This window comes from Synchiropus splendidus, chromosome 19 (genome assembly GCF_027744825.2).
Source record: "Synchiropus splendidus isolate RoL2022-P1 chromosome 19, RoL_Sspl_1.0, whole genome shotgun sequence".
NCBI classification, from domain to species: Eukaryota; Metazoa; Chordata; class Actinopteri; order Syngnathiformes; family Callionymidae; genus Synchiropus; species Synchiropus splendidus.
The window spans coordinates 11,776,448-11,798,574 of record NC_071352.1 but is presented as its reverse complement, the minus strand read 5'-3'; the positions used below and the strand labels follow the sequence as shown (position 1 = coordinate 11,798,574).

The window sequence follows — 22,127 nt, the reverse complement described above, 5'->3', positions numbered from 1 at the left end:
AGGACTTTGTCACATGGTGCGACTCCAACCACCTGCTCCTAAACACCACCAAGACCAGAGAGATGGTGGTGGACTTTAGGAGACCCAGGCCGCATCCAGAACCAGTCACCATCAAAGGAGATTGTGTGGAGGTGGTCCACACTTACAAATACCTGGGAGTGCAGTTGGATGACAAACTGGACTGGACTGCCAACACTGATGCTCTGTGCAGAAAGGGACAGAGCCGCATGTACTTCCTCAGAAGGCTGGCGTCCTTCAACATCTGCAAGAAGCTGCTACAGATCTTCTACCAGTCTGTGGTAGCGAGCGCCCTCATGTATGCAGTAGTGTGCTGGGGGAGCAGCTTGAAGAAGAAGGATGCTGCACGCCTGGACAAACTGGTGAGGAAGGCAGGCTCTGTTGTTGGCACAGAGCTGGACAGCCTCACATCAGTGGCAGAGAGACGGGCATTGAACAGGTTTCTGTCCATCATTGACAATCCCAGTCATCCTCTGCACAACACCATCTCCAGACAGAGGAGTAGTTTCAGCGACAGACTGCTGTCATTGTCCTGCTCCACAGACAGACTGAGGAGATCGTTCCTCCCTCACGCCATTCGGCTCTTCAACATCTCTCGGGAAGGACGATAAAATGGACACTATACACTCTAGACTCACTACACACTCACACCAAAGACACACGTGCACTTTAGTTCGTGACACACACACACATTCACATGCTGAACTGTTGTTATTTATTTTAATTTCCTATCTGTAGCATTTTTTTTTTTTTTTTTTTTTTTACTTGCTCTTATGTTTCCACCTGTCATGCTGCTGGAAATGGGAATTTCTCTTCAGAGATTAATAAAGTATCTATCTATCTATCTATCTATCTATCTAGTGGATGGACCCATCAGCCATGAAGATTCTGTCCCCCAAAAGAGCTGAATGAGGTGCGGAGTTGAGACTGTCCAGTGGGTGTTACAGTTGAGTGGATGGGGGTCAGCGAGCTGTTTTGAACAAGATCGAGGTCAGACTCAGCCTTTAATGGGTGCGACTGGACTGTAGTTACAAGGGAACAAACCGGAGTGGAGCTGCCTGTTGTGGCAATGGAGTTGCTGTACACCACTGCTGGGGATTGACACATAAATGGATTTAAGGCAGAGCTGAAGCCCAGAAGTGATGGCCCACGCTGAGTGTGGCAGTGACTCAAGCAAGGAGAGTTTGGAGTCGTTCTGGAGGACTGGAGGGGCCCACAATGGCTGGGTAAATTCTGAGGGCACCCTTCTCTTTCAGTGCAGCACAAGTGAAGACAGGATGACAGAGGCAGAGTGGAATTTCTCTGACAGGACCCACTGTAGCCACACACACTTCTGATCGGGTGATTCACCGCCTCTTGACACGAATGTAATCCAGAGGCTGCGTTTACAGAGACGTGCCAGTCACCAGAGGAAGCGGCATCTGTCGTGAGACCACAGGAATAAGTGACAGGAGGCTGGCAGTGGATGTGAGACTGAAGCAGATGCAGGACGCTGTGAAGCTCCTTGGCCAGACTGGATACCTCCTGGTTCAGGGTGCTGACCTGAGTGGGGTTAAGAAGTCATCACATGTCAGTATTCTCACAGCTTCTATCTCTCCGACAAACTCATAAAACCAGGTCTTTCTCATATCATTTGAGGCTCATCATACACAGTTGTGTGTGCCATGATTTGATCCACTTTACAGGTGAAATTCTTTCAACGAATATTTATCATGAGAAGCAAAATAACTGACCTCCTTGCCAAGCTTGTTGACATTCTGTCTCACTTCTTCCGTCTCCAGCAGCAGGTTGGCACTCACCTGCAGTTGCTCTGAAAAATCAAATGAGGCTGAATGTTGTTCAGCGTAAATCACACGGCAGGTGTGTTTTGTCCCCTCAGACTCACCGGCGGTGTTCAGCTTTGTCTCACTCTGCTCGACGTTAAAGTGAAATGAGCGCCCGTTGTCTTCGATCCCGTCAACGACCCTATAAAGACTCGGTGAGTTAACCAGCCTTTTTTGTGGGGGGTGGGAGAGGTGGTCACCTGGGGCTCAGGCTCAGGGGGCTGACACAAGGCATCGACGGCATCAGCAGTTTGGGCAGTCGCTGAGTAAAGTCGGGGTTGGATGGTGAGAGATCCTCGTTGGCTCCGCCTCCTTGGACAGGTGAGCGGCAGAGACGGAGGGCGTTGACGTGGCGCACGTCCTCACATAAGAGGCTGCTCAGGCACGGCTGGTGAACCGGGCTGCTGCTCAGAGAAGCTTGCAGCAGAGGGGCGCCTCGCTGAGTGCTGTCATCTGCGTACTCTGCTTCGTCCTCCTCCACTATGAAGGGAACTTTGTGGTCTACGGTCATGTGACCCTAGAAAGAGGCACATTTTATCCAAGCAGGTTTGTTTTTACCTGATTGTTTCACTCTGGAAGTGTGTGTGTGAAAGTCTCACACTATCCTCCTAAAAAAGTCTTAAAATAATGGTCAATATTTCGAGATAACTTGAGGGAGAACACATCCTTGTCATTCACTTCTGAACTTAAATATTCATATTGTGTGTAGTGTCATTTGTCAACCGAACAGTCGTCCACTGAAGTAAATGGTTGCCTGTTGTGCTATGCTGGAGTAACAAGGTTCTAGTGACCACATACCTGAGTCACTCTGGAGGACCACGGATGCCTCATCCCTCCCTGTAGGTGGAGCAAATTCAAAATAAACACATGCAAAAGGTAAGAAAGAGGTGAGGTCTTACATCAAGATCTCGACCATCTCTCAAGTTAAACGTCAGGTTGTGATGGATGTCTGAGGTGAAGCGGCTGCTGTATTCCGAGTAGAGTCCGAGGACCTCCCTCAGGGCCTTCACGCTGATGTACTGGAGGTCACAGTAGGTCAGGGCCTTCACGTCTGCGTTGCTTTTAATGACCCAGTCATGTTCTGGAAGATCTGCCCCTATAAGATCACCTTTACCTGGAGGGAATAAAAACATAAGACAGAAGAGATAGATCTCTGACCGGAGATTAGAAGGGACGGACCCAGGATGGCCAGGACCATGCCGTCCTTCAGGACCTCCAGTGACCCGGAGCAGACAAAGTAGTAGGCTTGCAAGGCGTCTCCGTGTCGGATCAGATATTCCCCCGGCGCGCAGAAGGAGGTCTTAATATGCAGGGAGAGTGAGCGCAGACAGCCGCGGCTGGCTGGCTCGAACACGGGCAGCTGCAGGATGTCTTTATTCAGGTGCATGGCGATGTCGGCCCGCAACTCGTCTGGGAAGTCATGGAGCAGCTGAGAGAGAGAACAAGACAGCGATATGCCAATGGAACCTCTTCTAATGGCTACGGCCAGCTAGCCAACACTACCATAGAAGCATTGTCGCGTCTCATGCAGCTGGAAGAAGCTCCGTTCACAGCAGCTCATTCTCCTGCTGCTGTCTTTGGTGTGAAAATGTGTCATCAGTGACTAGCACCTGCGACACTGAATTTGTTATCAGTACGAGGTGATGGTGGAGCTGTTGATGAGTGTTCTCACGCCACTTTTTTTTTTTTTTAATGAGCGACAACTTTTCCTGGAACACTTCGGTAAACTTAGCTGAGCAACCTTTCGCTTATCAACAATATACAGTGTCTTAAAGTGGGTGAACGTTGACTCACGTGTCAAGACTATTTGCTTTAGCTCGAATTTTAGTGCGAAATTATGGACTTTTCAGACGCAGAACTTCTATCTTCTGAGATATCAAAAAGAGTTTTCACAGAAATCATTGGCACGGTTCACAAAACCTTTAATTTCACATTATTATGAATGTGTTAAACGTTACTTAGGATGGTGACCAATAACCTGAATCCACCTACGGTTTCTGTGAGTGTAAAACTTCACAGTTGCACCATCCCACACCCTATTGCACCAAGTCACATCGTGCATTTTATTTTATTTTTTTAAATGAACGTTCAACATACAAATAATTATTTATCATAACTTATTTTAAGGAGGCGAATGTTTCTTTCTTTGAGTGCACCACAGCATACGAGTAAGTGTCCTTTCAGTACAGCCGCCCAAACAATACTAGGCACGAAATGGTCACGTGCCAGAAACAAAAAACATCCGATCAGGATCCTGGAATCTGCTCACATCTTATATATGCGTTAAAGTGCTCAAAAACACCACGGCCGGTGACAGCTGTTGCTTCTCGGCCTGTCTGAAAACACTGCATTTTGAGCGCTTTAAAGTCATTAAAACACCTGTGATTTCATCGGTTTGATGTGATGAGGCTGATTATTTTGGCAGCACGATGCTCTTTAGCCTGTGAAAATCCATATATTAGCCACATCGTTGTATAGTATGAGTCACAGGGTTCCGACCGCGAGAAAATGCGGCATATAGTCCGGAAATTATGGTCCTTCATGACGTATGTCACTGAAGGACAGTTCTGCGTGTCAATGTGCGTGTCAATCTTTGTGTCAATTTAAGAACGAAGTATAGAAAAAATCTCTGGAAATGGAGCAGTGAAGGTATTTTGAAGGCTGAAAATGATTGCATTCTATCATGATGTATTGTTTTGACCCTTTTTTTTTTCGTGTTAGAAAACTGCCAGTGAAAGCCCTTTGTTTCATGGTTGCATTGTTTTTAGCCAGAAACAGTTTTTAATATTGTCAAACCCAGTAACCCTTATGGGACCTTCCTGGGACCACTCCTTTAGATTACATTACATTAGACTAGACTAGACTAGACTAGACTAGACTAGACTGGACTAGACTGGACTAGATTAGATTAGACTAGACTAGACTAGACTGGACTAGATTAGATTAGACTAGACTAGACTAGACTGGACTAGATTAGATTAGACTAGACTAGACTAGACTAGACTAGATTAGACTAGACTAGACTAGACTGGACTAGATTAGATTAGACTAGACTAGACTAGACTAGACTAGACTAGACTAGACTGGACTGGACTAGATTAGACTAGACTAGACTAGACTAGACTAGACTAGAGTAGACTAGACTAGACTAGACTGGACTAGATTAGATTAGACTAGACTAGACTAGACTAGACTAGACTAGACTGGACTAGATTAGATTAGACTAGACTAGATTAGACTAGACTAGACTAGACTAGACTAGACTAGACTGGACTAGATTAGATTAGACTAGACTAGACTAGACTAGACTAGACTAGACTAGACTAGATTAGACTAGACTAGACTAGACTAGACTAGACTGGACTAGATTAGATTAGACTAGACTAGACTAGACTGGACTAGATTAGATTAGACTAGACTAGACTAGACTAGACTAGATTAGACTAGACTAGACTAGAGTAGACTAGACTAGACTAGACTAGACTAGAGTAGACTAGACTAGACTAGACTAGACTAGACTGGACTAGATTAGATTAGACTAGACTAGACTAGACTAGACTAGAGTAGACTAGACTGGACTGGACTAGATTAGACTAGACTAGACTAGACTAGACTAGACTAGAGTAGACTAGACTAGACTAGACTAGACTAGACTGGACTAGATTAGATTAGACTAGACTAGACTAGACTAGACTAGACTAGAGTAGACTAGAGTAGACTAGACTAGACTAGACTAGACTAGACTGGACTAGATTAGATTAGACTAGACTAGACTAGACTGGACTAGATTAGATTAGACTAGACTAGACTAGACTAGACTAGATTGGACTAGACTAGAGTAGAGTAGACTAGACTAGACTAGACTAGACTAGACTAGAGTAGACTAGACTAGACTAGACTAGACTAGACTAGACTAGACTAGACTAGATTAGATTAGACTAGACTAGACTAGAGTAGACTAGACTGGACTGGACTAGATTAGACTAGACTAGACTAGAGTAGACTAGACTAGACTAGACTAGACTAGACTGGACTAGATTAGATTAGACTAGACTAGACTAGACTAGACTAGACTAGACTAGACTAGAGTAGACTAGACTAGACTAGACTAGACTAGACTAGACTGGACTAGATTAGATTAGACTAGACTAGACTAGACTAGACTAGACTAGACTAGAGTAGACTAGACTGGACTGGACTAGATTAGACTAGACTAGACTAGACTAGACTAGAGTAGACTAGACTAGACTAGACTAGACTAGACTGGACTGGACTAGACTAGACTAGACTAGACTAGACTAGACTAGACTAGACTAGACTGGACTAGACTGGACTAGATTAGATTAGACTAGACTAGACTAGACTAGACTAGACTAGACTAGAGTAGACTAGACTGGACTAGATCAGACTAGACTAGACTAGACTAGACTAGACTAGATTAGATTAGATTAGATTAGATTAGATTAGATTAGATTAGACTAGATTATTCTTCCCTCATGGCGAAATTTGGTTGTTGAAGAGCAAAGGCTGCTCACAAAACTTCTGTCCTCATTCTCTCACTCGAGACAGCCATTCTGTCTTTGTTTGGGTGGTTGACTCTTGTGTGACAATGTTTTGCTCAGATCAGGTTGAGGTTCTACCTCGTTGGTGTTGATGCCGTTGTTGACGGACCACGTGGCCTGGAAGTACTCCAACATCCTCTGCTTCAGCTGCTGAGGGAGTCGATGCACACGGATGAAGTCCTTGAGGTCTTTCATTCTCGTGTGGTACTGGGAGCGGCGGGAATACATGCGCTGGATGATGGCCGTGACATTCCCAAAGACCACAGCGTGCATCAGCGCTGGAGCAAGAGCAGATTGTCATCCCATCTTCTTGTGACACAATGAGCATCGGCCTTTAAGACAACTCACCGCCCATGAGCATGATGCAGATGGAGAAGATCTTCTCGGCGTCTGTGTTGGCACACACGTTGCCAAACCCGACACTGGTGAGGCTGCTGAGTGTGAAGTATAGTGAGGCTATATAGGCACTCGGCATGGGCGGGCCACCCATGGTGCTGTTGATGTATGGAGTCTCCAGACGCTTCCCCAGCTCCTGTAACCACCCTGGAGCAGAACAACAAGCGAAGCACATTTCAAACACAAAAGAGAAGAATATTTTGACTGCAGTGCTGGCAGACGTTCTCACCTATGTCCCAGATCACGGGGTCACTGCTTTCTATTTCCTTGCGTCCGATGACGTACCAGACGCAGGCCATCCAGTGAGCAAGTAGTGCAAACACAGACATGAGGAGGGTCAGAACCACAGCGCTGTACTGAGAGTAGCGGTCCAGCTTCTGCAGCAGACGCAGGAGTCGCAGCAGGCGGACGGTTTTCAGCAGGTGAACCAGCGACGTCTGGACACAAAAGACAACTGGTGTGTTACATAGCTCCTCATAACGTAACCTCTGTCGGTTTATATTAAATAATAACGTCTCGATTCGCAAGACGAGTAGCCAGATTGAAATAAGTAAAATCCTTGTTACTTTTAACATCATATGTCAGCCAATATTATACTATGTTAGTTTCAGTGTATATAAATAGTCTTGAAGCCTTGAATCTAAACTTTTAAAATACACGATGGAAATCACCGAAGTATAAACAGTTTTGTATGTGTAGTGATAAAATGTTTAAGCGTTCTTCTTATCCAGCCTTCGCTGCAAGCGCTGTGTTGACACGTTCCTTAATGCTACAGCCACCTGCTGTCCAATATACTTAACACGAATTATATAGCTAAAATATATGTCGGAAAAATTATTTCAAAATCGTAGTTTGGGTGACAATGAGTGACTTGGTGAACATATTAGATGTCCAAAAGCGTTTTTTTTTTGTTTTTTTTTACTTATCTATGTATTACACTGCAGTGTGTGGCTATTGGAACACGTGCTATTTTGAAATACACTGTATTTGTACTGACAAGGGTAAGAATGAAAGCATGCTTCAGCTGTTGTGCAGACAGATGTGCATGAACACATTTCTATAGCTACTTGAAGTGAGGAGTGCAACGCCCACTCCCTAATTATGACACATGTTCACAGACGGTGAGCTCTTACCACTGTGATGTTGAAAGCGTACAAAAGGTCAAATGGCAACGCTGCGATCAAATCCACAAAGAACCAGGTGGAGCAGTAGTGGAGGCAGATGGATCGCGCGTCGTACACCACTTGACCGGACCGGCTCACAAAGGTGGTGCGGAAATTTAGAACAATATCTGGAATTGGAGAAGCAGAATCAGAGGAAGTATCATGGAAAAAAGGGGAAAAAAACTTCACATACTAATGAGATTTGACGAAAACTTAAATGTCAACCTCCGTGAACATAGTGGCAAACCTTATAAATAGTGGCACAAAGTGAGAGAAATCCAATTATGATGCGTCACCTGGGGCAACCGAGACAGTTGGAGGGGGCGTGAAAAAGGTAGGAGGTTTAATCATATGTTCTCCATCACCAGGGAAACAACCACCGCTACATCGCAACACGTCACCGTGTGACGCCAATTATCATTTATTTTAACTCATTTGGTAACATACAACAGGAGAGACAGTGACTCAAACAGCATCCGGAAACAGCAATAACAGATAATGGAGAGCGAACAAACCAATGGTTAACAGGTTTAGACCCATTTGTTGGTGTATGAAGAACACATGAAATTCTGAGGGAATAAACAAATACATCTTTTTAAAGTGGGTTGAAGGTAGTGCTTGGGTTGAAAGTAGTGCCGTGCTGTGTTCTGAACATTTTTAAAGAATGGGAAAATATTGCCTCAGAATACATGGTCGGTTCAAGTCAAATAAAAAAGAAACTTAATGTGGGTGTGGTGCCAATCTTGTTGCAAGCTTTCTAGTGATGGGCTTATGAGGTTTCATGAAACACTGTCCTGATTTTCTGGGGCCACCAGATGGCACTGCCTGCTGTAAAATGTTTGAGCATGAACAATTCATTCAATGAAACCTCATATCATTCTCAAGCACCATTTAGTCCCCTTTGAACATTAGGAAACTGTCTTACGATGCTTCAGCTACCTGTCACTAAGGCTTTGTGCAGCTCTAGTTCCCATAATATCAATGCTGTGGGAAAGGATTTCCACCTCCTGAGGCAGAAACCTCCAGACAACCAGACACACCTGTGAAATCGTACCCAGTATGAAGAGCATCTCCACCGAGATGTCGCTGCCGATGGTGCTGCGACTGACTTGAGAGTGGCGGGCGTCAGCCGGCTCATGGCTGACAAAGCAGACGTTGTAAGGGACGGTGACGGCGACGTAGAAGGTGGCCAGCAGGATGAGCCAGTCCCATAGGGCTTTAGAGACACTGTAGTGGAGCAGGATGAAGCGGGACTTCTTCACCGCTGCCACCTTGTACTCAGGGAGGGACGGTTTCTGGAAAACACTCTGATGGTGATAGAAAAAAAGGAGCTTTAGAAAAGAACTAGACAGCAGATCACAGTTTCACTCTTTGGAGGAAACTTTAAAGTATCTCAAAGATTATATTATTATGGATATTCAACAACTGAATTATGCAGTTACTATCCATAAGTGTAGCTGTCATGGAAATATTCGAAACAGGAGGAGTTATGGCAGCAGAGAATGTATTACCAGTGTTGCTAGATTTCTTTCTAATATCTTGAATAACAGCTTAGATAATGAATAGATAATGAAATTTATGATATCTAGTAAGTTGAGTATTTGAGGTGCTAATTGTAGAAGTAATTACTGTGTAGTTACAGATGAACAAGCGTTACTGTAGTTATTGAGAAGTAGTTGAAGATTTTTTTTTTTGTATATTTGTATTTTTTGAGCAACAGCAGTATTTGTTGTGCAGATCAAACTAATAATGGTAATAATTATGATTATTATGTTATTATAAGTAATAGTAGTGTAACTCTGCCTTTTATAATTTATTGTGAAATGAGCCGTGTTTATATTCATTCAAAATTACCCTCAAGTTTGAGTACTGTTGTGTTTTTTATTTCCTGTCTATTTTCTGGTGTTTTTTGTTGTCATCTTATTTCTGCTTTATTTACAGACCTCTCATGGCTGTGTTGTCTTGTTTCACTCAATGATGCAGTTAGTCTTGTGGCCAAGACCTCCTACACCGAGGCTGAGACCAGAGCAAACAGGGACCAAGTTCAGGACTTTGAGGGCCTGAGACCAAGTTGAGGCTCAGATCAGTGAGGTGGAGTGTAATAATGGTAACAGCATAAGTCTAGTCATGTAGACGCACACGTTTGTTTCTGAGTGTAAAATAAACAGTCAACATTCTGCATTTTTTCAAAATATATCAAGAGCTGATATGAGCTGATAGATGTTATCACTGGAATACACTTGTGGTTTGTTCTGGTTTCGGTCTCGCCCCCTTCGTTGGTCTCGATCTCAGGATAGGTGGTCTCAACTGTAAGAGGGAATTGTTGACATCATTCATGTTGTATTAACAGTGAGTTTGACACTGACAGTCAGAGCTCTCTTTTTCTTTTGTCTCCGATAAGGAGCATGAATAGGTGCGTAGGTAGAATGCAGATGGTGGTTTTTCACACATTCGATTCAGACCATGTGGTCTTGGGTCTGGTCTCAAGCGTAGCATTTCATTGTGATCCTAATGACCTGACTGACTGACACTGTTATTACATTTCAAATGTCATTTTCGATCGCTCACTTTGGGTAGCTTCCTCTGGCTCCTCTTGGTGAAGAGGCTGCTCAGGTGATGGAGGACAGTCCGTCCTCTGTCTCGGGCTTGAGACAAGTGGGAGCGCTTGTTTTTCCTGCTCCGGAGTGTCGGCTCTGCGTGGTTAAAGAGAAAGAATGGATTTCGCAAGACGAAACCTCCACCACACTCCGCCCTCACCCTCCACGTGTTGGGTCCTCCCGCGGGTGTCTGTCACGTCTTTGAAAGACAGCAAGAAGAGCACCACTTCTCCTTTCTCATTTTTGATGGACAGGACGTCCAGGAGACACATGAACGGATGTCCTGCAGAAAGAAATACTCATGACGGTCACGCAGAGAATCATATTACACATTCATCCATTCTTTAGATATGTGTAAAAAAGAATAAACCGAAGCAGAGCTTGTTACCGTTCTTCCTGTAGAAGCAGATCTCCACCTGGCACTCCTGCTGACCCTCCAGAGCTTTGCCCACCTGCTGGATCAGGTTCTCACTTGTGTCGGCGCCGTGCAGGAAGTGACACGTGCACGACTTCTGCATCACCTCATTCCGAGCGAAGCCGGTCAGTTCGCAAAAACCATCCGAGCAGTAGACGATGGGGTAACCATGGCGACCGTGGGCATTTCCCAGCAGGAAGTTGCTGTCTGTGAGAGACAGGAGAGCAAAACGCCATGACAGGTCAACAACTGGTCAGCCTGACCTCAATACGGGAAGCTGATGTAGCCATCATTTCTGTGTTAAATATTAACATGTTCATCGCGATTTATCAATCATGAACAAATATTTCATTAAATTGATTTTTTAATCGTGTGCTACCCCTAACAGCGATTTAAATATTTTTGTTTTTACATGGACTATATCCTAAATTGTCACCTGAGCAGTGTCGCCAACTAGAAAAAAATAGTAGATGTTGAATCTCCTAATAGTGGGAATACATTCACTATAAATCTCTAAGTGACGTCCTTGAACAGTCCACTTCCTTCAGATCTGTGGCCTACATTTTTCCAATTTGAATGAATTTGGTATATGGCTGAATGAAATGATGGAGCCATACATACATTTAAACAACAAAATATTGTTTATTTTGCATCAGTTTGACAATAGCACAATAAATCACAATGGTGGCTGTATTCAACTTTTTATATCACCTTATTTAAACTAAAGCTCTTTTAATGTCTTGAAAATATTTGTTTAAGAATTTAAATTTTATAAGAATTTCAAGTCCATTCAGAGTAGTGGAAACCCTGGAACATTGTGTAGTGAAAAACCTCCCTGAACCAAAGCAAACAGATGCTTTTGTTTGCTTTTGTTCAGGGATTCCTCCATGTTTGTTGTTGTTGTTCTCATCCTAGCTGCCACGTGTCTTGTGCATCAGTGTGATCTGTGGACCAGGAACTCCTGCACTGACAAAGGTTCTCTGTTGTCTGGAGAGCAAGAATCCTTTGCGCAGGTCTGATCTATTGTCTCAATAGAACTTGGTGAATTCACTCATCTCTCTTCGTGCTTTAAAGTCGATGCAATTGATTTTCATCGGCTTTTGAATTGTGTTGAAAACAGAGCGACAAACACCCTCTCAGAGGATTAAACGTGATCATAAACCGGTTGACAGCAATTATTGTGGCTTCACTCGATCACCTGCTGCAGGTCTGTGCGGCCACTGGTCAGGTTCTTGTTTCACACAGCCCATAATAACCCCTTCAATATCCAAGCAAATAGGACGGTTTCGACTTTCGTTGATTCTATTGACTGAGATGAAATTCCCCTCCGGCTCATTGTGTCACAGGAATAAAGCCGCGCACTGAGCACCTGTTGCGCCGCTCGCGCCTCTGCCCTTGAGCCAGGGCAGCGCACATCGACGGCGCGATGATTCAGAATTGATCGAGGTGTCAGCAGCAACTAGTTAGAGAAACATGCAATTAATGACGTGTGGATGTGTTAGCTGCTCAGAATTAGGAACTCTGTTGCCATGGTGATTTGGCAGGATAAAAATAAAGCACAGCGCTGGAGTTTGAATCTGAGGTTGCCAAGACACTGTGACCCTGAGTTCAACCTCAGACTTCACTTTCAGCACCACGGACGACTTCATTTTCAGCTTCACATTCCAGGACATCCTCGATCTCAACCATCATTTTGGATGTCGCAAAACATTTTATACCTGAAGAGGCGCCCCAAACAAGACGTGTGTGTTTCCGACCCACCAATGATCCAAGACGCCGATTCTTTGTTCCGCCTCATTGATGTTTCTTGACTTGAACCTCTCCTTCAGCCTCCGCCTCTCAATCCAGTTATCTTGTCTCGGCTCCAGCCCGGTTACTGCAGCGGCAGCAGGGTGTCATAATGGTTCATGCTGCAGCCTCACAGCAGGTGCTTCTGGGATCGGAGTGAACCTGGGTCCACTCTGTGCTTTCGCCATTTTCCTGGCTCCATTCTATGTTTCGTTGTGTGAAGCTGAGCATGTCATAGCCGCTGTCTCTAAACATCCTTTCCTATAGCTGCCACTGTTCTGTCACAGGCCCCATCTTCTCCACCCAGTCCACCATGCCTGCACTCTCCTCTTCACCTCTTTTTGATCCTTGATTATAGCTCCAAGTTTTTTTTTTGATCGATAAATAGATCTTTTACTAACTTTGGATTCATTTCTCATTCATTGACGCTTCTGTTTTTCTGTTTTGAGGTAACCAAACTTTGGGGAGGTTGTCCTCCGTGTGAGAAGGAGTTTTCTTTAATAAACAGAGGCCTTTTACAGTTGAAGCCGTTTTTGTTTGTGTGTTACAAAAGAAGAGTTACAAGGGGATGGGTCCAATGTCGCCCCAGCGGCGGAGGGAGGGCACGAGAATTCAAGCTGTTCTGTCGTCAAATAAACCGGTATCGAGAGAAATTCATATGATTTATTAGGATCTTTTGGGATTATTGATTGGTTGTTAAAAACACAGTAAATTTGCTGTTATTTTGAACAGGATCATGGTGAAATGCATTAATTTTAAATATAAATGCACACCAATTCAATTCGATTCAGAAGTCAGGTGCCACAATGTTGTGGTACTTTTAGGTTTGAAGTCGCTCTATTCGCAAGAGTTGTGGTTTTGGAAGTACAGGGATTTTTTTGAAAGGAGAAGTCACACCAAAGGAGTCAGTTTTGTCCCTTATCCTTTCATCCGAAGTGTGTGAAAGAAGAGACTTCGTCACAGACCAAGGAGTCTTCACTGCTTTATGAAGATCTCTGTTTTCCACCCACATGAGCGCATGGTTCTCATGGTGAGAGCCTCAACAGCCTGCAAGGTTAATCGCTCTCACATGGACATCAACTGCACGTGTCATGTGAATATATGGCTTCATACACAGACACAATAAATCACCAACATCCACCAGCCAATTGAGTCAAGAAATGTAGAGTATTATGAAGATTCTTGTGTTTTTCTCTCTATGTTTTGTCTATTCAAATCTTCTTTGCATTTAGAAATGTTTTATTTTATCATTTATATTTGCTCATTTTTCACCCTTCATTGACTCATGACATTTTTTGTCGAAAAAAAAAAAAAAAGATTTTATTTCATTTAAAATGGAATTTACCTGCTTGCTATTGTCAAAGCTATAGCAACAATCCTGCGTGATGTTGCCACATTGTATTTTCTCAAAATTTTCAGGTCCAAACTTTTAAAAGTAAAATAAGATTGACATAAAAAATAGAGATTACTATAGTGAACTCAAATTATTCCTGAAGGGAAAAAGGAGAGAAAATTTGAAATGAAATGGAGACTTACGAGTGCCATCAAAGTGGTCGACGATGGTGTCCAGGAAGGTGTTTTGGGGAGCGAGCAGCCCCTTCATGACAGGCATCTTAAACCCCACCCAGTTCTTGACTCTCCTAGTCGGAGCGAAAGCAAGTTTTACCTACGTTTTCACCAAGTGATGGATGGTTTCTTGGTATCATCTCTTCACTTCTCTCCACTACTATGGTGAAGCCTCGCCTCTCCTGCTGCCCTCCCTCCTCCCTCTCTGTCTCTGCCTCTCTTGCATCCCCCCACTGCTCATTCACACCTTCTCTCTGCACAAACCCGCTGAAACATCTCGCTATCTCACACGCATATAATTATTTACATCCATGCTTTGGCAGGGTGTATCCGCGGGGTCAAAGGTGACCATCATGATGGTATTTTATACCACCCACGTGCTACTGAAGTGGCTGGTGGGTATCGCTGAAGAGGATCGGAGTACATTGTGGACGGTTACATGACACACACTTCACTTGTTAGTCATTCGAGTCCAAACATTTGCACTGAAATTAGAGTGTAGATATTAAGTTGGGGACCCTCAAACCCAGCGCCTCCACCTTTTTGCTACACTGAATAGAACCTTTTTAAAAATCTCAATATTTATAATCTTGGTTTAATAGTTATGGAAGGCCATTCTTGGCAACGGAAAACAAAAACAAGCCAACAAAAAGTGATGCATTCAACTCTGGAATTAACTCTGGTATTGTGCTTTTTGTTTTTGAGTTTGGTTTTTTCACAGTTAAACGGCTGCTAAACGTAACTTGTTTGTTTATTTTTGTTTCGGTGGGCAGGAATGAGGTCCATAAACAACTGCATCACACATTGAAGACAGTTTCCGCTCTCACTTTTAGGTTGTTTGTTTATTTTTGTTTTTCTGGGCAGGAATGAGCCTCCAGAAACAACATAGAAGACAGTTTCCGCTCTCGCTTTTAGGGCTTTTAGCGTCATCTTGTGGTTAAACACTTGGTTTTGAAAGAAATAATTGTTAAAGAAATAAAGAGAGCTTCAGTGGTTTTCATTTTAATTATCAGCTATTAAATCTCATATTTACACGCTCCAGTTGGAGACCAAAAGAGTCCAGCAGATGTCAGTCTTGTGCAGGCAGTTGTGTCGTGACGGTGGGCCCCGACTGGACGACCCAGTTCATGTACTGGCCCCTGGCCTGCTCCTCGTCCCTCCTCCCCATTGTCAGGATCCCGGCCGCCTGGTTCCGAGAGCCGTGCAACAGCATGTGCAGCCGACTCTGCAGTCGCTGCTCGTCCTCCGTCCTCTTGCCCAGGGTGAGGATTCCGGCCGACGCGTCGTTGACAGCCGAGGCCTGGCCGCTCGGGCGGCACAGCAGCACGTAGAGGCGACAGGAGCGGGTCGGATGTCTGCAGCAGTCGGACACACTGTGGGCATCGCAAGCCAGCTGGGACAGCAGCAGCATCAGAACCAGTGCCAGAACTTTCTGCTGAGAAAGGACAAGGCTTTAGTTGGCACCACACTATTGGGCATTTGGATTTCCTACTCCTTAATACTTTATCATCAGCAAGTCAGCTGACTCGTCACGTGACCTTTGACCTTTAGTCACTGGTGTTCCGCATGATTTTCCCCAATATCTAAATGAAAATTTAGATATTTAGAAAAGCATTTATTTTCAACAAGTGGCAGCAACAATGGATAAAAATCTTAATTGATTTTTTATGCCACTTAATCTTTTTTTGTGGCAATAAATTCATCTTATTTTGTAATTATTAATAAATTGTAGCGATGTGAATAATGTGATAAATAATAAGTAGCTCATTTACATACATATTTTTTTACTCATATATATGAGAAAAAAAAATATACACATAGATACAGATAGCGATGTGAATAATGTGATATGTAATAGGTTGCTCAGCTGGGAAAAAAAAGCCACTATATATATATACATACATATATATATATATATATATATATATATATATATATATATATATATATATATAGTGGGGACCCGTAGAGGCGTGTTATACTTCTATTATACATTTTTGAATTGCTATGTTGCGGTTAAGTTCCTATTTGACACAGCCTTATTTTATTTCAGAATTGTATTTATTTAACTGAATCGCTGTATCTGTGTTACATTTTTGAAGACAGCTTTATTTCATTTATTCAACTGTATTGCAGTATTTGTTTTACATTTTTGAAGACAGCTTTATTTTATTTATTTAACTGTATTGCTGTTTGTTTCACATTTTTGAAAACAGCTTTATTTTATTTATTTAACTGTATTGCTGTTTGTTTCACATTTTTGAAAACAGCCTTATTTTATTTATTTAACTGTATTATTGTTTGTTTCACATTTCTGAAAACAGCCTTATTTTATTTATTTAACTGTATTGCTGTTTGTTTCACATTTTTGAAGACAGCTTTATTTTATTTATTTAACTGTATTGCTGTTTGTTTCACATTTTTAAAGACAGCTTTATTTTATTTATTTAACTGTATTGCAGTATTTGTTTTACATTTTTGAATAATGTACCTGACCTAACTGGTTCGCGGATGTGCTTGACCATTACCTTTGGTTTTCATTTATGAAGCACAGCTCACCAATAAAAAATTGGATTTCAATTCTTCTCTTCTCACTGTATTCAATTGATTAGTCATGCACTACAATTTTTTAATATCCTAGAACTATATATATTTATGTATATACACATATATAGATAGCTATGTAGAAAATGTGATAAGTAATATATATATATATATATATATATATACAGAGTTGCATATAAAATTGTACTTTTTTTGTTTTGTTTTATATATATATATATATATATATATATATATATATATATATATATATATATATAAAACAAAAGAAAAAGTGTAAGTCCTGGACTTACCCGTGCGGGTGGTCTTGTCCCAGCATCCCTCACAAGATCGCAGGAGAGCCAGCTGGTCATCTTCTGGTCAGCGTCTGGGCGTATTGTTGGATCGCCGCTCCACCAAGACGGTCTTTTATACGTCCTGCGTGGAAACTTCACGTCACTCAGTGACAGAGCCTGCGATTGTTCTTGTGGTGGCCTTTTGCTCACTTGACGGTGCGTCCGCTGCCAGTCATTAGTGTGTTGGTGTTTGCTGCAGCATCTCCAGGGTTCTGCAGTGGACCGTCGATGAAGCAGGTATGTCTTTGTGTGCAGATGCCAAACCTTGATTTGGATGATTAAGACATTCCGTGTGAAGAGTTGTGAGGGACCATTAGCTAATGGCTGCGTGCAGCTCTAAAAATAGACGACTAATGTAGCCATGCTGGCCTTTCTGGGCCCTAATGAAAAGCTCGTTCAAATGTCATGCTAATGAGCCGGAGGGGGCAGCGAAGTACAAACATTTACTGACTCTTGCTCACTTTTTTCAAATTCTTATTTTGAGCTCAAACTTTCAAAGCGGGAAGTGGGGACTCCATCGGCTTTTTTCAAGCCTTGCCTTTGTTTTCACTTGAATTTCGGGCACCACTCACCTGTTTTTGAGTCAAATTTGTCAAGACACAAGCTCATATTCAGCAAGAGAAAACACCTTGACCTCCATCGAAATGGTACATGGCCGAACACCTCTCCTCCAGGAGACACCTCAGCGGGTTTTACTATGCGTGTCCCCTGAAAGGCTGAACCCTGCACAAGGTTCTGGTTAGACTGAGCGGAAAACCCCTCTGTTGTCGAGGCTTTAATTTCCACCTTCATCCTTCCCTCACTCGGGAACAAGACCATGAGATGCTGCTTCACCCTGGATGATCTGCATCTCGTCCACATTTTAGCGTCATACACATTTAGTTTTGGAGAGCCATGCAAACCTATTCAACAAATGGTAAACCTTTGGCAGACAAAAAGCATAAACTGAGCATTAACTCAAACTGAATGAGTCATCTCTTTTTAGATTTTTTTTTTTCTTGGATTCTTGGTAGGACACTTTCTCTCTCTGTATATATAGATCTATATAGATCTCTCTCTCTCTCTCTCTCTCTATATATATATATATATATATACATGAAAAAGCTTAGAACATAAACAACATAATATATAAACAATTACAAAAACAATAAACAATTACAAAATTAAAAATAAAAAGTCTGATTTTCAGGCTCTTTTATCCAATCCAAGAAAGGTAGAAATGAGTCTCAGTCTGCTGACCTAACTATCGGCAAGTATAAAAGTGAGGGGTCAGAAGCAGAGACAGGACTCTCATGTAGATAAACAATAGTCATATTTAATCGAATCCACACAGACGTCCAGTGACACACACTCCAGATTATTGTTGTGTTGTGACACTAATCCTTCGTCCCACTCCCACATGCACTAGCAGCCCTCTTCAACACCGTTAGAAAAAACATGATGACTAACAACATTTATATTACAATAGCAATCATCAATGTCCGCTAGAGTCTTTGAAACAATCTTTATATTTTCCCTAAATATTCTCTCTTCATAGATTCTTTACGTACAAGTTACATCTACATGACACGGTCCCTCTCAAAGGTTCCAGTTGTTTGGCTGGTGAGCGGACGACGGCTCCCCTCAGTGGAAGAAGCAGACTCATACACTCACCCCCCCGCCCCCCACACTCAAACACACAATAAGATCCTGTCGTAAATGTACAGAAACCTGAGGGATGTGTGTGAATAAGCAGGGTTTTTCCTGTTCTTTCTGTCTTTTTTGGTGTTGTTCATGTCAGTTGAAGTGAGCTTGGGTGTATATTATCAAACATGGAGGAAAAACAGGGGAATGACACCACATTATGTAGAAACACTGCATTATGTTATAATGTGACACATGAAGGATGGTGCACATATCAACAGCAAAAATGATCAAATGATGTTTTGTCCATGTGGGCCAAAAGCGTCACAATAAATCCTGGCTTAAAGAGTCACCTGTTGCAGTGCGTTATGGGCCGTGTAGTTGACAATCTAGGCAAATATAAAAGTGATCTGAAAGCAGAGTTTTCAACTTCTTACTAACAGAAAAAAACACTTTCAATATGGTGGCTGGAGTGCAGGCCATCAGGGATTTGGAAGAGCCTCAGGAATCCAAAAATGTGGATGGAAGGCACTCACCACAAGAAAGACCAACATGGAGCTCAAGTGAATAATAAAAATTGTGATGGAGACCGTACCAAGTAAAGCACTGCAATCATCTGAAGGACGTGGTTCTACGAAACACACATAGAAAGGTCAATCATGAAGGTCAGGAAAAAAAAGAAAAAAAAAAGTTTTGCCCAACATGGAGAAAATCGCTGCATGAAGACACCTTTTTCGGAGGCCATTTATGCCAATGCATGAACAAATACAGGGTCATGTCAGTGTGTAACCAATGAAACTTGTGACCATCCACAACTACAAAGACTGAGATTAAAGCTTAAATATACTCTTATCTTCACTACAGTCCGGTCAGCAAGCCAACCACAGACAGAAGAAGAAAGTGGTGCAGCAGTTCATAATGCAGCGAAATGACATAATGCAGTATGACGGGTGGGGGGCAGTGTTGGGGTGAGGAAGTGTAAGAGAACTGAAGAAATCCATGCAGAGGTAACTGAAAGGCAGGGATCATGGAATCAGGTAATGTTGACGTGATGGAAAGCCTGCACCCACAGAGCTAGAGGACACGGTGTGCTTCTAGCGTGGCCCAGAGACACGCAGCGTCTTGCGATGACATCTTCTTCTCGGTCGTGTTTCGTGGCGAAGACTGACGTCTTAGACCTGTGTCTCGCTTCTACCCCGACGAGACCTCCTCCCCATCTTCATATCCCTCACTCTCTCCATCACATCCTCCATCTCCCTCTCGCTGGCCGCCTCCTCTCTCTCTTCTGAGCTCTTGACCTGTCTCTGTGGGCTTGATTCTCTGTGGGTGCAGGCTGCCGGTCAGCAGGATCCAGTGGGGTCACTGCTCAGCGTCTCCTTGCGAGAGTCCTGCGGTGCAGCCTGCGCCCTCGGCTGCTGGCTCTGGAGGTGATGCTGAGGGAGCGGCGGGGGCTGCTGATAGGCTGGCGGTTTGGGGACAGTTTGACCGTGAAGGAGTGATGAGGGGGTGAACTGGGGCGGGGGGTTGGAGGGAAGCGGCGGCGGGTAGGACATGGTCGGAGGCAGTGGTGAGATCTGGATCTGCGGTGGGGGCGGTGGCAGTGGTGAGTGTGTGGGCGGATGCTGGAGCTGAGGGGACACTGCCCCATTCTTGCTGATCCCACAGGACTGAGCGGCGCAGTGGATCTGACGCACGGTGTCCAGCGCCTCGCTCTTGGCGTGCTTCAGAAGATCTGCCTGACCCTGCAGACACACAGAGGGAGTGAAGAAAAAGGAGGAGAGCCGTAAGTACAGTACCCAAAAGAATATAAATAAATACATATTCAGTTCCACTGAATTTTGGCAGTCAAATCCTTCCGTAAGAACCATGTTACTGTATCAAACACATTTGTATTAGCACGTTACATCCTGCGAGGGGCAGTGCAATGCCACTAAATCATCCTCAGTCCATCATATTATAGCTCTGACATCCATTGCACCCCACTGATAAACCTATGTGGTGGAAGAGTCCCTGACGCTCAGCAATCCTGGTATGTTTGTCAGGGACAAAGTGGCGGCTGGGTGTCTCCCTCAAGTGTAAATGAGTCTTCACTGAGTGTTTTTTTCTCTCCTGAGAACAAATTCGAACACATGCTTTAGTGAACCCTCCTCACCCCTCTGTGCCTCTGACATCTGCTCGCAAGAGAATCCAGAGAGGTTCATCTGCATATTTGTCTTCCACGGTTGGACTCTGTCTGACCCGCTGGGACAGCTCGCCGGGCTACTCCACGGTACCGTCACAGACGGGACACAGTCATACAGAGGTTAGGGGGCGACGGTCGGATGCTGCGCACACTCCTGACCGTGGAGCTGTTGCTGCTACAGACCGGCTTTTACATCTCCGGCAGTGGAGGCATGAATAAGTCATACTTTTGAAAGCAGAAATTATATAAGTCATGACTCACCAGTCATAAAATAAGACAGTGGAAAGCTCTTGCTGCCTGCTGGAGACCAATCTCCGTGTATCCGGGTGCATTCACCCCTGCAGCTGCTGGAGATATCCACGGGGGGCTAAGCCTAACAACCAAATCCCAGCACAATATCCTCATTGAATTGATCTAATCTGATTGTTTGTCAAGACGGGACCCATCTAGTCGGCACTATTGAGCCGTCAGTAATTCGTCTTGGGCACATTTCAGTCCAAACTCACGTTCTGGCGTTTAAAGCGCCAGGTAATTTACAAATACGTCAACCAGAGTCTGCCACCACAAGGGGAGTTTGAAGTCTATTTTCAGGCACTGGAGAAGTTTGCATCAACACAAGTGAGGGACAGCACCGGGAGTAACCACAACACGCTCTTAGGGCCTCATTTCCTGATCAGTTCCCACTGTCTCCTGCACACACTGACAGGAAAAAATATATCAAATTATACTGACTTTGAGTTCGCTTGAGAGAGGAACTGAAACTGCAATATTTTTGCCTTTTATTTGACTTTATTCGCACCACAGAAATCTGAGGCGCACAAGCAAGGTACAGTAGTGATGGGCTTATAAGGGTCATGAAACAATGTCCTCATTTTCAGAGCCCACTAGATGGCGCTCTCTGCTCTTAGGTTGATGGATTTTAACAACTATTTGAATGAAACCGCACATCATTTTTAAACCAATCGCACATCGCTGATACATAAAACCTATAAAAACCATAATAAATCATGGAAGAAAACTGATCTCAAATTGCAACTTTGTAGCGGGAGGTAAGCAGCAAGATGGCTAAAGGAGTAAAGGAGTGTTTGGATGGATTT

The 22,127-nt window shown here is 43.5% G+C and overlaps 3 protein-coding genes across 3 annotated transcripts in view; all 3 read right to left on the bottom strand.

Annotated features, from left to right (window-relative positions):
- Window positions 1-2,550: 2,550 nt before the first annotated feature.
- Window positions 2,551-14,435, bottom strand: kcnh4a (potassium voltage-gated channel, subfamily H (eag-related), member 4a). Its single transcript, XM_053850788.1, has 12 exons — window positions 14,299-14,435; window positions 10,948-11,181; window positions 10,720-10,842; window positions 10,531-10,655; window positions 9,017-9,269; window positions 7,933-8,090; window positions 7,029-7,236; window positions 6,752-6,946; window positions 6,482-6,681; window positions 3,021-3,270; window positions 2,741-2,955; window positions 2,551-2,678 (listed from the first exon to the last, which is right to left on the bottom strand). The coding sequence occupies exons 1-12, from the start codon at window positions 14,372-14,374 to the stop codon at window positions 2,625-2,627; spliced, it is 2,091 nt and encodes a 696-aa protein (XP_053706763.1). The 5' UTR covers window positions 14,375-14,435; the 3' UTR covers window positions 2,551-2,624.
- Window positions 14,436-15,357: 922 nt separating this feature from the next.
- hcrt (hypocretin (orexin) neuropeptide precursor) lies at window positions 15,358-17,247 on the bottom strand. Its single transcript, XM_053852298.1, has 2 exons — window positions 17,184-17,247; window positions 15,358-15,760 (listed from the first exon to the last, which is right to left on the bottom strand). Exons 1-2 carry the CDS (start codon window positions 17,241-17,243, stop codon window positions 15,398-15,400), a joined length of 423 nt encoding a protein of 140 aa, XP_053708273.1. The 5' UTR covers window positions 17,244-17,247; the 3' UTR covers window positions 15,358-15,397.
- A 1,273-nt stretch (window positions 17,248-18,520) lies between these two features.
- plcl5 (phospholipase C like 5) overlaps window positions 18,521-22,127 on the bottom strand; it is a 71,794-nt gene continuing 68,187 nt past the window's right edge. Inside the window, exon 6 of the mRNA XM_053850674.1 lies at window positions 18,521-20,590. Coding sequence (XP_053706649.1) covers window positions 20,189-20,590 — 402 coding nt within the window. The 3' untranslated portion in view covers window positions 18,521-20,188. The remainder of the gene's footprint in view (window positions 20,591-22,127) is intronic.

Bases quoted from the DNA above. Each gene is read 5' to 3' on its own strand.
- kcnh4a (XM_053850788.1), bottom strand. From the start codon at position 14,374: ATGCCTGTCATGAAGGGGCTGCTCGCTCCCCAAAACACCTTCCTGGAC. The intron at 10,656-10,719 runs GTGAGGGCGGAG...TTAACCACGCAG, and splicing joins GAGGACCCAACACGTGGAGG to AGCCGACACTCCGGAGCAGG. The intron at 2,956-3,020 runs GTCCGTCCCTTC...TATTCCCTCCAG, and splicing joins CATGGTCCTGGCCATCCTGG to GTAAAGGTGATCTTATAGGG.
- hcrt (XM_053852298.1), bottom strand. From the start codon at position 17,243: ATGACCAGCTGGCTCTCCTGCGATCTTGTGAGGGATGCTGGGACAAGA. The intron at 15,761-17,183 runs GTAAGTCCAGGA...CTTTCTCAGCAG, and splicing joins GGACAAGACCACCCGCACGG to AAAGTTCTGGCACTGGTTCT.